General features: G+C 38.3%; 1 protein-coding gene across 1 annotated transcript in view; it reads left to right on the top strand.

The window, feature by feature from the left end:
• Col19a1 (collagen type XIX alpha 1 chain) overlaps nucleotides 1-15,957 on the top strand; it is a 335,394-nt gene that overhangs the window by 70,447 nt on the left and 248,990 nt on the right. Inside the window, exons 8-10 of the mRNA XM_076557961.1 lie at nucleotides 1,791-1,916; nucleotides 3,360-3,422; nucleotides 15,745-15,789. Of these exons, the coding sequence (XP_076414076.1) occupies nucleotides 1,791-1,916; nucleotides 3,360-3,422; nucleotides 15,745-15,789 (234 nt within the window). The remainder of the gene's footprint in view (nucleotides 1-1,790; nucleotides 1,917-3,359; nucleotides 3,423-15,744; nucleotides 15,790-15,957) is intronic.

The raw sequence follows: 15,957 nt of genomic DNA, 5'->3' as shown, positions 1-15,957 counted from the left end.
CAAATGTCACATGACTGACAAAGTGAAAAAAAAACTACTCAGAAAATAATAAATTATCTGGGACGAATAAACTGTTTGAGCAGCATTCTTATTTCATCTGCATATAATTTTTAGGATTTTGGATCTGAAAATTTGTTAGGATACCCAATGATCACCAAATCTAGAGGCAATGGGCATGAAATCACTAGTACTAAATACAAGACTCTGGTCCCAGTTTATCGGGTGCTGTTCATTACAGGTTTCATTGTTACCAAAAGTATTAGAGTGCCATCTATTAAAAAAAACAACTCGTGAATTCTTATTTTAGAAAGTAAAATGCAAGAAGTAAATAAATAATCAGATACAAGAGTGAAAATAGATATCCACCATGGTCTCACACCACAGAAGAAAACCACTGAAAGAATCTTTTATATTCATAATTTGGAAATGTTTTCCCATGTATGTATAACTTGTAGTATATAAAGCAACTGGTCAGTTCCTCCACCTGTTGTTTACCCTTCACTGAAGTGGCAAATAAAGAGTTAACCCCAGGACCCGTGTGGTATCAGATGTCAAGGGGAGTCATTCTCTTTAGAATCACCTCGTGATACATTATGAAGTATTTATTTTAGTTAGGTATGTGTATTTGATATGCATGTGTATGTGGGGGTGTGTGGACATCTGCTGTGGGTGTAGGCACAGAAGAGCAGAAGTGAGCATCAGAGGCTAGAGGAGCAGCTGGGTTAAGTCCCCAGATGTAAGTGCTCAGACCTGAACTTGGGTTCTCTGCAAAAGCAGTCTTGGCTCTTAAATGCTGTCTCTCCTGCCTCCTGAACTAAATTGGGGTGAGGGGGCAGGTGGTGGAGATTCTGTCTCTTTATAATAAACCTTACTTCATGTTGTTCAGCATGTTCTAAACTTGCCAGATTCAGCTTCCTCCACTTTTACATCGTTAAAGGACACTGGAGTAGAATACGATATACATTGATTAAATAATTATAATAATAACTATTATTATTATTATAATCTTAGATGCTGTGGAATAACCCTTTTCTACACTATGAATATGCATTATTCTCATTGGTTAATAAAAAGCTAACAGGCTGGTAGCTGGGCAGGAAGTCAGTCAGGAAAGCCAAACTGAGAATGCTAGGAAGGAGAAGGTCCGAGTCAGGAGTCACCAGCCAGATGCAGAGGAAGCAAGATGAGAATGTTGTACTGGGAAAAGGTACCAAGCCACATGGCTAAACGTAGATAAGAATTATGGGTTAATGTAAGTATAAGAGCTAGTTAATAATAAGCCTGAGCATTTATAAGTAATATTAAGCCTCTGAGTGGCTATTTGGAAAGTGGCAGGTGGGAGAGAACCATCTGTTTACAATTAGAGTGTAAAAAGAAATCATTTCCAGTTTTACTTATAGTTATAACCAGCTTGTTGTAGTACCTATTTTTACCAATTAAATGTATATGCTTTTAAACTTTTGTTTGCTAGATACTATTCACATTTTGCTTGTATAAAATATTTTACATAATTATTGTAAATGTACAATATTACTATACTTATCATAAGGTCACCTAATTTAACTAAAATTTTTCACTAAAATAACCAGTTTTTATATATCTTTGTGTATTGCCAATGTGGTTAAATATACTAGAGATTTAGTGATAGACCAAAAGTGTGATAATTTTTCGTACATGGATGACAATGCTTGGTTAAAAAGAAGGAAGTATGGCAACCAGCTATCTCTGGTTTGATTGGAGCTAGCATCAAGAACTGACATCATTCTCTAAATTCTCTTTGGGGATTTTAGTGTCCCGAGCAAGACAGCTTTGGAAGTACCACTTCATCATGGGTGACCACTCACACTGGTAAAATATCTTCATATCTGCCAGGCAAGCAGGAACTTAAAGACCCATGCCAGTGTATTCCAAACAAGGTATGCGAGCCTTTGTATGTACATAATGAAAGGTCACTCCGCACAGTGGTCTATACTCCTTGGCTGAGGCCTGTGGTCCACAGAAGGTGCCTTTTCCTCAGTGCTGGTAAAAATTAAATCTCAAGAACAATCCAACCACCAAAGCAGGTCAGAAAAAGAAAATTAAAGATTAATTTCTTGGATTTTTGCTTACTTTTTTGAGATACTATTATTATTATATATTTTTTTATATCAGACCACAATTTCCCTTTCCTCCTCTCTTCCTTCCCTCAGCCCCATATCCCCTTTGCTCCCTCCCATCCACTCCTCAGTTTCTCTTCAGAAAAGGGCAGGCCTCCCATGGATATCAAGTAAACATGGCACATAAAGATGCAGTGGGACTAGGCACCTCCCCACCTCATTTTAAGGCTGGACAAGGCAACCCAGAGTGAGGGAAAGGGTCCCAAGAGCAGGCAAAGAGTCAGAGATGGCCCCTACTCCCACTGTTAGGAGTCCCACAAGAAGACCAAGCTACACAACTGTCACACATATGTAAAGGGCCTGGGTCAGACCCATGCAAGCTCCCTGGTTGTTGGTTCAAACTCTGTTGAGCCCCTATGAGCCCAGATTAGTTGATTCTGTGGATTTTCTTGTGGTGTCCTTGACCCCTCTGGCTCATAGAATTCTTCCTCCCCCTCTCCCACAAGGTTCCCCTAGCTCTGCCTAATGTTTGGCTGTGGGTCTCTTTTGCTTTCCTTTCGATGTATGAACGTTACAATTAATAGAAAAAATTGGGGAGAAAAACCACTGTATGACAGAGAAGTGTGAAGTATATAACAAATGCTAGAAACAGGCTGCCATTCAGGAAATCCTGAGTACACAGCACATGCTAGAAACAGGCTGCCATTCATGAAGTCCTGAGTGCACAGCACATGCTAGGAAAAGGCTGCAGTTTGGGAATTTGGTGCTGGAGGAAAAGTGCCTGGTCTTCAACAAACATGTAGAAAAACACTCTGCATAGTACTTCCCCTTTTCTGACTGATGACTATATTTGTACAGCATCTGCAAATATCCAACCGGCTGCACAACCTCTTTTCTATTAATTGATTGTCTCTGTGGGGCATATTTAATTTATTAGCTTCATATAAACCTATATGATTCTTTGATCTGTGATGCTGGGCCCATGGACCTCTATAAATATTCTTTTTATGTTCATAGGAACCATTAGGTCTGTTCTAAAAACAGGCAACTAGAGAAATAAACAATGGCAGGTAAATAAGATAAGTGATAGGTAGGTGGGGAGGTAGGTATGTAGGTAGACTATATAGATGATAGATGGATGGATAGATAGATAGACAGACAGACAGACAGATAGGTGATAGATAGACAGGCAGGCAGGCAGATTTGGCTTTAGAGCAATGGAACAGAATTATTTTGACACAGGCATTCTTTTTCCCCCCTCAGGTGGAAGCAGGATCACCAGAAACTCTGGGTTCCATTGGTCATAAGGGGGACAAAGGAGAACCGGTAATGTGCACACAACTAACACTCTTGGCATAAAGGGGTTTATTTCAAAAGTGATTTAAAAAGATTTATTTCACCCTATATTTCCCACAAATATATTTCAAAAAGGCTTCCAAAAATTCAACTGAGATGAGTATTTTTGTAAACTAGAGTCCTGTCAGCTTTTCAGTCTGCTTCTGAGATGACGATATTAGGAAATTCTGAGAAATCTAGAACAGCAAGTCTTCATACCTCTATGTTCTAAACAACACTGTGAAGCAGGCATATGTCCCAGCTGCTCACTAGCCTTCCTTATTACTCTTTTCTCCAGATACCTAAGAAACGTATCCTCCTTGTCCACTGACAGGTTCCCACTGAGCAGGTTCCAATGGCTAACCTTCATTTAGCATCTGTGGGAAGCATATTACTGCACGTTCTAGGGGAAATAAAGAATAGGGTAAATTACTTCCTGGGACGCCACTCCTAGAAGGGGATAGAGAATACCCATCTTAGATGCTGTATGAGAATTTCAAGAGTCCTAAGAAAACTACCCAGAGAGACTGGGAAGAACTGAATGGGGGATATGCTGCGTGCTCTTGACCTGTCAGTATGCAATCAATCATAGGCAATAACCCATGCATCAAGATTTGTCTTCCCTTTGACAAGCTCAAACTTAGCTGTAATGCTTTCTGGTCTTTTGAATGTGTCTTTTAGCTAATCATATAAATTAATTTGTACTGTGGTCGGGTGACTGTGCTTTTCAGTCAAAGGAAAAGAGGACTTCAATTCCTCACTTGGAATTCATGACACTAAATCATTTACATAATCTAGTTGGGCTTTTTTTTGAAGGAGATTAATGCCTGAGAGGTCCTCAAAACTTCCACAAAGTAAGTCATTTGTGTCTCAGAGGGATGTAGGTCCATCATACCTTTCATAGCAAGTGCTGGAGAAGGGGTTTTTGAAGTGAAATGGGTATTTTTGATTATTTCAGTTATAAATCTTGGGCTCCTTTGCTTTTGGTATCATTATATGAAAGTTCAAAAAAATTAAACACATAATGTAAAAGCTACTTAAATCAAATTAAGCATTCAAATCATTACAGACAGTAAATGCACATATTTACTCTTCCCCACGTGCAAACACTGAGACCAATGCTTTTGATGCTATCGTATTTGATTCTCAAACAAATTTTCATGTTGGGAATTAGTATTGTCATTTTACAGATGGAAAAACTGAGGATTAGTGAGGCTAAATTATTTCCCAAACAGCATAGGTTGAGGCTAAGAATGGAACCCAGGTCTGCTGAGTCCATTATCCTTCACTTGACTAGTATGCATTTTGAAAGCGACTCCCTTTTCTAAAATGTACCTCAGGATTATATGTGTTCTGTCATTGAGATATTCTCTACTTTGTACTATTTTACCCTTATAAACTTGTAAAGAGTGTCAGCCTAGTATTGATACCTTCGTCTTACAACTGGGGGGACCATGCATAGGTAAATGGTGTACAGCAGTAATACAATGAAAAGGACTCAGCATAGAAAGATCCAGGGACCAGTCATAACAGTTCTTTGCTCAACAGTGTGAACTTGGCGACGCCTCCCAGGCCCTTTGTGGTTCATTTTCTTAACAATGAGGCAAATGTTCTGAGAATTGAAAAACAGTTTGTCAAATACTCCCCCAGGTACCTCAAGCAGTTTTCTTTTGCGTCCAGGTTATTTCAGTTGCTTCTAAGAGTCTCAAAGGCTCCAGATTCATTCCGCTTGCAGGGGAGCTAAATACAGTCTCAGCTTAGGTTGCTTTCTCCATAGCCAGTTTCATGCAGCTTAGAGACCCTACTTAGTGGCTAGCATTGCCCTGGTATTTATAGAAACACTCAGTCTTTGACCACATTCTCTCGCTGGGGTCTGTGTGGATCGATGGTGGTGCCAGCCTGGCTTCTAACCACTTTATTTAGCTATGAAAGGGATTTAACACTTATGTGTGGAAAAGAACTACCACCTGCAGGGTGTTTTCTCACTTCTATAATCCAAGGTTTATAATTTATTTTAAATCATTCTAATGAGCATGCGCAAAATAAAAATAACATGGGAGTCACTGTTATTGTATTTGGTGGTATAGTTGATACATATCACAAATACTTGGCTCTAATGGAGAAATGTCAGTCTTTTAAATTTCAAAAGTTTTAAATCATACTAGAGTTAAATATTTCAGATAGAATACTCCAATTGCTTTATAATGGAAATAACCTATTTGACTTTTGGTGTTTTTGGCTGTGAGTTTAACCTTTAGTGGCTGAGCCATCTCTTCAGTCTTGATTTTTATAAATAAATTTCTGAAGAAAATGATTAGTTCACATATCTTATGTGATTAAATGTTTAGCTCACATATCTTCACAGCTACATTTCCCACATTTTCATCAACTGAACATATGGTTTCTTCCATGTCACCTAAACAGCACCACTGAGCTTTACTTAGTTACTGCCTCTCAGTATTATTTGATTTTTTTTTTCCTTAAAATTAGGAGTTCTTACAGGTACTGTCAAAAACAGAATAAAAAATATGACTTGTTGAAACACCTTGGAGCAAGTAGGTAGGCAACATGCCACAGTGCATACACCTCTGGGACATTATTTTCTTTTTTTTTTTTTTTTTTTTTTTTTTTTGGTTTTTTGAGACAGGGTTTCTCTGTGTAGCTTTGTGCCTTTCCTGGAGCTCACTTGGTAGCCCAGGCTGGCCTCGAACTCACAGAGATCCGCCTGGCTCTGCCTCCCGAGTGCTGGGATTAAAGGCGTGCGCCACCAACGCCCGGCTTGGGACATTATTTTCAAAGGGAACATTTTTTATATCTAAGCCAGAAACTGGTTTATGATGATGGAATGAGGCATAGTCTGAACAGTATTAAGTAGAATTTGCATAGAGTTTCATTTATATTTCCATTCAGTATGATATTGTAACAAATTAAATTATTCACGTGCAAATTCTATTGTTGCAAACTAGACCTGCACTTTGAAGTTTGGTGAAATGACAGCGGTAATTATTTTAAGTGAAGACCCTGAACAAAGCAGTACTTCACCACGGCAGCATTTTTTCCCCCTTTGGAGACAGAAGCAAATTAACACACTGTGTAGCACTGTTTTGTGAAATGTATTTTGGAGAATGGAGTCATTTGGACTTTAAGGATGAAGAGTCATTGCATTTAATTATATTCTTTTACAAATTACCCTTATCAGCCAGTGCAGACATCGAGTAGGCGTTCCGCACCTTATACACACAGCCTTTCTGTCAAATATCACAAAACCGTAACTGTCCGCGTTACAGTGATCCAGCACATCTACAGTTCTGCCTAAGTTTGGTGAACCGACTGCAGTTGGCTCATGGGGAGAAGTTCCATTCTATAAGCAAATACCTGGTTACTTTTGGTAAACGTAGATGGATAGGTAGGAGCTACTGCCAAGAAAATTGAATAAAAGGGATGGATTCATTTCCAGAAGAAATGAATGCTTGAATGCATAGGATCATATGAATACACATACCCACACACATGCACTTGCCCCCCCCCACACACACATACAGGCACAACTTTGTCCTTGTTGTTTAAAGTGGGAACATGGTGTGAGGCGAACACTAGGTGAGCGTTCTCCAGATCCAGCTCTGGAGCAAGTGTGGCTTTTACTGCCTGCATATTTTATACAAAAATGTCCTTTGCTTCCTACTTCACTGATGTGCCAGTATAATGCTCATTGTTTCGGGGAGACGTAGAGACTTTTTAAAAATAAAATTATTTTCCAATAGTGTCTATTTTACTTACATGTTATTTGGTTAAAAATATAACCAAAATAGTGCCTAAATGATGCTAAAGTAATATTTGCTTGCTAAGTGATTAACTTTTTCCTAAGGAGGAAACCTTTTTTTTTTTTTTCTTTTTTTGAGATAGAGTCTCACCTTGTAGCCCTGATTTGCTTGGAACTCACTAAGTAGACCAGGCTGGCCTCAAACTCAGAGATCCTCATGCCTCTGTCTGCTGAGTGCTGGGGTTAAAAGGTGTGTATCCCCATAAGCAGGAGAAAACAGTTATAAATTAATTTTATTCCTTCTAGAGTATGTAGAGGGTGAATACTAGACTTCAGTTATGTACTTGACAACAAGCAAGCAGAGTTACACTACTTGGATTTGGGGCTATAGTATAAAAATCATTCTCCTTTATCAAACGGAAATTATGCTTGGACCCACTCTTGATTTATCTTAGTGACGAAATTAGAAGTTCATCAAAGAGACAGCTTAGTGACTGGCATGAATGTTTGATAACTAGAAGAGACATTTTAAACATACAGCTTGATGATGTTCCTGCTTCAAGCTCTGGCTTAAAATGAGACCAAATTAGAACTCACTTGAGGAAATTTATTTTATTCAAAATTTACTTAGCAGTAATGTTTAAAAAAAAAACTCAAATATCTTCTGTGTCTTTGGCTTTTTTTTACAAAACAAAAGCAAAAACAAAACAAAACCCATCGTGTTTCCAAACTAGTGAACTCATTTGAAATAATTACACATAGAGTTACAAACTTGTATCATTGATAAAAACAACCACTTTGCAATAAATATTATGTACCAAACAAGAGCCTCCTTTACATGAACTCATTCAATACTTATAGACCTTTTAGCTCAGATTTACTATAGTTTCTGGACTTAGAATCTAATATAAGAAGAGAATTAGAACTTCCCTAAGTTTCATAATTTGCAAAGAGTAGAATTAGGAGGTAAAGCTCTGCCCACATGAACCTCCGTGCTCTGGCATCATCTGGATGTTGCCAAAGACCCAGATTTCCTTTCGCACTCAGTTTGAATTAGATCACAAATCCATTTGCCTTGCAGCTTAGGGAGTGGATTGTGAAGTTTGCTCTCTAAATTCTGCTCCAGGGAGTGTTGTGTCCCTCATCTTTACGTCTATAGATGACTTTAACATTAGATCTTCTAGCTCCAACACCTGCAGAAGATTGTGTCCATCTCCTAAGAATTCCTGGAAACCAGTTCATTCACCAAATGAGAGGACTTTATAGTTTTACCTCCAGAAATAAAATTATGAAATCATGATGATTTAATTTTGCTCATTTTCCAAATTCAAAATTGGATTTGAAATATTTTCAAAGTGTCCAAAGGTGACTCTGAAGATCTGTAGTCTGTCCTCCATGGTCAGTAGCTGCTCTCTGGGTTGACCTGAACACCAAACATAGGAAAATGTACCTTTACACTCTTTTTTTTTTTTGGTTTTTCGAGACAGGGTTTCTCTGTGTAGCTTTGCGCCTTTCCTGGAGCTCACTTGGTAGCCCAGGCTGGCCTCGAACTCACAGAGATCCGCCTGGCTCTGCCTCCCGAGTGCTGGGATTAAAGGCGTGCGCCACCAACGCCCAGCTACCTTTACACTCTTTATCAAATATGCTTTTGATGTATGTGCATGCACACACATACATATGTGCATATACATACAGAGTATTCACTATCAAAGACATTAAACTTAGTACCATGACTTTATTAAAAATAACATGTAATGGTAAAATGCCATATGCATTAAGATGCTGAAGACTTAACATCTAATAACACAATGGGCCAGTTGCTAGTTCACCTGTCATGATAAGCAGCTAATATATACCCTCATTTTATGGAACGTTGGACGGTGCATCTTTTCTCCATAAACTCTGGGCTCCCAGTCATAGCACTTGCATGAGCACAAACAAGGCTGATCCACTGTTCATTGTCTTTGCATCTCTTTTCTGCTGGGAAATGAAATGAATCTCGATTTTCCCTAAGAAGGCATTTGTGAGAATACTGCAGCTCCAGGAAATAAAGGCAGATGCTGCTTCAGCTTATGTACGTGCAGACAAGTCCTGTAGCTGTTGTGAATCCTAATGAGTTCCGCTCTAGCCTGGTCCAGATGTGGCGTTAATACCTCAGAGACTAAGAAACTTATAGGCGTTTAGTGAAAATAATTTTTGTTTAACTCATCTGGCTTCCTCTCTGCATTTCTACTTTCACCTAATTTTTCCACGGACAATCAGAATTAAGCCTATTTCCACAGTTTCTCCCTAAGTTAATAAAAAAAATTAATATGTATTTGCACATAACAATTTATTCTAGAAACTGAAATCACTAAATAAGAACACACAGCTTTATCCAATGAGAGGGAAAAAAAAAACTGTTTTAGATTGTAGTATAATTGCATTTCTCCCTTCCCATCCTCCATCCAAACGTTCTCCTGTACACCTCCTTGCTCTCCTTAAATTCATGGCGTCTTTTTAATTTGTTGTGTCATGCACATATACCTATGTATATACCGATATATTCCTAAATATAGCCTGCTCAGTCTCTGTAATGTGACTTGCATTCATGTTTTCAGAGCTGGGCGTTTGGTATTAGATAACCCGAAGGAAGACGGTTTCTCCTGCTCTCAACATTCCTTAGTTGATTGCAGTTCTTTGTGTAGGGTTGGAGCCTCATGGGCTTTCCCCCATCCAGTGTGGCATGTCTATTGGTATCATTCTTGTTCAGCTCATCTTGGACGATAGAATATTTTGTCGAGGCTGATAAAATAAATGTGACCTTTGTACTAACAAAAATATAACAGCTCATGTTGGATGATAGGATATTTTTGTCGAGGCTGAAAAAATAGATGTGAACTTTATGCTAACAAAAATACCATTTTTACATTTGTATCAAGCATTGCCAATCAAAAATGTGCTGTTTGTAAGAAAAACAATGAAATTTCAATGTGATCATGTTTTACCTTTCCATAAAAACTGATAATAGTTTTTTAGGGTTATCAGCTAGTTATATAATCAACTTGTATTTTACAAAAAAATCATCTGTATACCTGTGTATTAAAAATATGTTTATAATGAAGATCTTATCAAATCCAGACATAGTGTCAGAATTCTTATAATAAACAATATTTATAGAAAATAACCACAAAAAAGTATAGTTTCATCACTCTACTTTCTAGATGTACTGACTAAAGCTCCAAGGCTAAAACTTTGTTGGGACAAACTCTGGCTTTTATGTGGAATGTCTTGTCATTGTCTTCTCAGGAGGTATATGGTGATACATCACCGAAATGAGCAGAAATGTAAGAAGGACAGAGGTAATAGAGGGATAGGAAAAAGAAACCTGCTCCCTCTGCAGCTGACTTCATCTCTTAATGGTTTCTTATTCCCTCTAATGCCTTCCACTCACATCCCAAGTAGAGCAGTTGGCGGAGCCCGCGACAGATGGATGACGAGCTCAACACATGCAGCGTATCTGGCACCCAAGCACTTGACTTTCATTTACCAAACAGCCAGATTTCAGGAACCCAGGCTGCTAATGTCCCTTTTTGGTTTAACGTGCAATTGGTATCTAGTGCATAAATACTACATAGCTTAATGGCTAATCAATTATCTTATTCTTGGTGTAGATTACTGATATACTGAAGAGTGGATTTAAAGAAAAAATGCTGTTGTCTAAGACATCTATGACTTTAAATAGTACAGTTTTCTTGAAGTGACTGCATCAGAAGCATCTTTCAGCCAGCCAAGCCAGGGTGAATTGTACCAGTATACAATTAGGTAAAGCTGTCAGGTAAATTTGAAAGCCTGAAGATGAATCCAGATGATTGATATTTGGATCCTTTACCACCATTATCACAGATTACTACATTCAAAGTTTATGCAGCTTTTTATGAAACCCTTTGGTCCAATAAGCAAACTTGGAAGCTCCTCCATTCTCCTCACATAGTACTTTGTTTACATCACCGATATTTCTGCCTCTATATCCCTGGGAGCTCCTAAAATAAGAGGAATCATTGTCTCTCTCATCTCTGTGATGCTTACGCTTGGACCAACAGAGGACATCCATGCTGATAGAATCTGGAAACTTAGCCCCAAAGTACCAGAGGGAAATAAAAGACAACCGTCAGACAACTATGTTGAAGGATGAATGGGGAAGGAGCATTAGTAAGAACTCCCAAGGCTTTAAGCAGAAGCAAACTTCAGGGAAGTCGCTGGGAAGGAGACTCTCTACTCTACCTAGCAAAGCTTAGAAGTGTTGCTTCCTAGAACAAAATGTAATAGGGACAGTGCGTACAGCTCCAGAATTTGCTTCCTGTTTCCTCGTCACCTGCCCTCCCTGCTGGCTTAAGCAGAGCCTGTCTTCATTGTCAAGCTTTCTTCTCACCCAGTCTCAGACTGAAGATCTCCTTAGTTTCTTATATTGTTGCTAGGAAATTTTCATCCTCCGAGGCTCCATGATCGTTTACTGCAAGGCTAAAGCTAAGTTAACTGGTGGCTTTGGCACGGCTAAGGTCTAGTAGAGGTAACTGATATGGAGTCACACTCTAAATTACTCATCACGAGGAATACTCTGGACAGGAAATGGCTTGCAGTGACTGGTGTCTCACTGTCCTCAATTAGGAGCTGCCTGATGGCACTGTGCTCTATATCTTAAATCATCTTTCACTTGGTGGACTGCTCAATGCCGGTGTTGTCAGTGACCATGCATCAGGTCTTTCAGTAGATGATTCAGATTAAATGTCTTGATTTCCCTACCAGGGTTTTGCAGTTTCAAATTTATGGAGTCGGTCTTTAACCCTGTATTTGACAATATAATAAGCCCTAATCTTTGTTTCTGACAGACCCACTTTAAAAAGATCATATCAATTTCATGGGATCCAAGGTTTTTATAAGATCCTACAAAAGTCCCTGTCTCCCTAATTTCACTAGGTATGGGAGGAAACTTTTACCATGTCCACAAATAATTTCTAAATTGTTCAGTTCTTTTTAAAGCTCAATATAACTTACATTTGTCTAATTTGAAAAAGGATTGGAAATACAATTTTTCCCTTTGAAAGGAAATATTAGTAGTGCTTATACTTGGATACAAACTCCGTATATGCAAACACATTTTTAGAAGCAAACTATACTAATAGAAGCACACCTTAGCATCCAAAACAGCATAGTATGTGTGTACATGTGCATCTGTGAGTGAGTGTGTGTGTTTGTGTGTGTGTGTGTGTGTGTGTGTGTGTGTGTGTGTGTGTGTGTGTGTGTAGCTTATGGCCTTGCTTTGTGTTCTGTGTGGGACCATTTCAGACACAATTCGCTGAGTTTTGAAAGCCACATTTTAAGAGATGTATTGACTGGCTAATGTATACCCAGAGAGCAGGACCATAATATGAAGACTCCAAACTATTGCTAATGGTTTGCTGAATGGAAGCCTTGATATTGACCCAAATGGATATTATATATCTATAAGATCTGGAAGATTTTTTTCTACCATAATTTAAGATAACAGAAATAAAACTAGTGGGCAGGATTTTAGGTTCAGAAAGCTTTAATTTGATAAGCATATATGTATCTTTTTTATTTGTGCTCCATAGTGTGAATCAGACAGAAAAAGTTAATTAGAAGCTTATAATGATGTTTGGTGTACAAATATAGTTTATGTGTTATTTAATTTGGAAAGAGTGTGTGTTCAGTTGTAAGTGGTACACACGGGGAGGTCATAGGACAACTTTTGGGAGTCAATTCTCTCCTCACACCATGTGTGTTCCAGGAATTAAAAGGACTGTATTAAAAAGAATGTCCCCAGAAATCAGTTTTGAAAGGTATGATTTCTTTGAAACTATTGATGGTATTTTTTTTCCAATGATAAACTAAAAATCTTGATTGAAAGGTAAAAGAGAAGCATTTATGCCTTCTTTAGGATGATAATGGCAGAAAAAGGAAGCAGGAACTCAGAAACACACACCACACACACACACACACACACACACACGTAAAATAGATATGTGCTTTTCCAGTAGTGATAGGCAAGTACTGATTTTGTAAGTAAAATTGGGTTTACCCCGACTGCCTCCACATCTGTAGGCTTTTCTCCCATGTTTCAGAATGAGATGATTGCTGCTATCGGCATAGATGTTTTAAATAAAATTTTACAGAATCAACACTTGTCATTAGCATGCATGAACTATGTCCTTTTAAGTTTTAATGGTGATTCATATGTTTTTTCCCCCTTAATTTGAGATAGCAATGGGAACAATTATGCTTGCACTGCTCTGTTGGATTAAAGACAATTAGAAGTGATTTTAAATCGCTAAGTAGGGAAAGAGAAGAGACCAATTAACACTTGCCATGGGGGAACACCATATTTTTACTACAATAATCACAAAACATCAACTAAAGACACACCCATGCCAGTACTCTGGGAACATGATTTGTAAAAGTTGGCTGCAAGCAAGAAGAGAGGAGGAACTATCACTGCTTTCTTTTCTCCAAAACGGGCTGTTCGGGTTCGGGGTAAACACCATATTATTGTGCTTTAGTGGATTTTATGCTGTATCTTGTTATCTCGAGTAACTTGCAATATGATATAAAATATTATATTGGATCAACTGAGGAAAATAATCTGCTTCTTAGGGACAAGTGGACATACTTCAGTGATGAGTAATAGCAGCTCATTTCCATAGAATGTTCTTGGCGTCAGATACTTAATGCAATTTCGTTATCTCTTTATCAGATGTTACTGCGGCTTTCTACTAGTCTTGCCTGGTGCCTAGGGTCAAGAACCGTAATAACTGTTAAGTGCTAAAAATACTTAGTACGCTGATAATTATGCTGTTTTTTGGTGCTCCCACATGTAATTACATATTACAACCAAATTTTCTGCTTACTATGCCAACAGCAGCTACACTATAGAACACTTTGATAATTTAATCTAAACCAAGAAAAACCTTAGGTCTTAAAAAATATGTGTGCATGTATATGGCAGTACACTCTGGCTTAAAAAAAAAGAAATAGTAAAACTTTCCAAAAATATATTAGTAATAAAATTAAGATCTCAACATTTAGCAAAGTATTTCATTGTTATTTTAAATTTCAAAGACATGATGTTCTTCTTAATATACTTAAACTTCCTTCACATAATTCTTAGAAATGATGCTGCATTTTCAGTAATGCTCAAAAACTGCTATTAAGTGAATTTTATAAATATTTCACAGTGATAGAGTGGATCGTAGCATTGTTCGCTTATTTTGAGCTGCCTGAATCTGGACAGGTGGGAGCCATGGTGAATTCCTAGACCGAAGTATACGCCCAAGGGTTTACTGAGAATGCTTACACCCCCTGTGGAGCATCTCCTTCTAGCTGGTGTGCTGTTCACAGAGCAGACTTGTCAGTGCAATGACCAGGAATTCCAGTAATGGAACATGATCGGCATCTGCTGAAAATGTTCATGCCCATGACAGGAGCCAGACAAGCGGAAAGGGAACTGTCTCATGCAGAATTGCCTTTGGTATGACTTCAGAATTGACCTCACAGCAGTCAACAGATATAGATAAGGAAATAAGCATGTCCATTATGTGATGAGAATCTGCATATGTGCATATATGATATCTCATATTAGGTAAGAAGACACATAAACCACAATTAAACTGGTTGCCAGAGACCATGTACAAAGGCAGGACACTGGCCACAGCTGAAGGGCAAGAGTTTGAAGTCCAGTCACTGTGTACCTATCTATATAAGATGATTATGAGAGTAGTAGCTTCTGATGTTTGTTCAGAAAATGATGCCTACTCCATAAAAAGCATTTATTAATATGCCCAGAGAAGCCAAGAAAAAGAAAAGAAGGAAGGGGAAGGGAAGAAAGAAAGAAAAGAAGGACATAAGAAAGAAAGAAGGAAGAAGAGAGAAGGGGAGGGAGGGAGGGAGGAAGGGAGGAAAGGAGGAAGGAAGAGAAAGAAAGAAAGAAAGAAAGAAAGAAAGAAAGAAAGAAAGAAAGAAAGAAAGAAAGAAAGAAAGAAAGAAAGAGAGAGAGAAAGAAAGAAGATACATATTACTAAATAGCACATGGAATACACAGGCTGTGGAATCATTAAGCACACACTAGACATCTTAGGTGATATTATAAGTTGGATAACCCTGAGACTGGCACATTAGCATCTCAGAGGCCCCATTCCTTTACGTTAAAATTTGAGGTGATTGTCCTGGAGTTGTGAAATGACAGAAAGTTGGAAAACCCTACATGTGACAGATATCCAGAAAAAAGTTACCTGTCCTCATAACACTACAACTTTCCCAACACCTGGGAGGCAGAGGCAGACAGATATCTGTGAGTTCAAGATCAGCCTAGTCTGCAAAGTGAGTTCCAGGACAGCCAGGGCTACAGAGAAACCCTGTCTTGGAAAAAACAAAAACAAAAAACAATCAACCAACCAACCAACAAACAAACAAAACAAAAAAGGTGTGAGTGTGTGTGGAAGGGGTTCTTTTTCGGTATCATTTGTGACTAATGAAATTTATTTTGGTTACTCTTTTTAGGGTGAAAATGGCTTACATGGTATTCCAGGCTTACTTGGTCAAAAGGTAATAGGTTTTTTAAATGTTTCCCACAAACTAAGCTAATAAACCAGTCTTTCCAAAGAGGCCTCAAAGAAGCACTTCCTTCTGGGTGACCTCTTAAGGCAACATTTGTTCCAGGGTGTTAACAGCATGCCTTCCCGAAAAACCAGTAGTGATGCCTTCTAAGGGCCA

Source organism: Peromyscus maniculatus, chromosome 21 (genome assembly GCF_049852395.1).
Source record: "Peromyscus maniculatus bairdii isolate BWxNUB_F1_BW_parent chromosome 21, HU_Pman_BW_mat_3.1, whole genome shotgun sequence".
Lineage (NCBI taxonomy): Eukaryota > Metazoa > Chordata > Mammalia > Rodentia > Cricetidae > Peromyscus > Peromyscus maniculatus.
The sequence above is the reverse complement of the archived record's forward strand: the minus strand, read 5'-3'. Positions and strand labels throughout refer to the sequence as shown.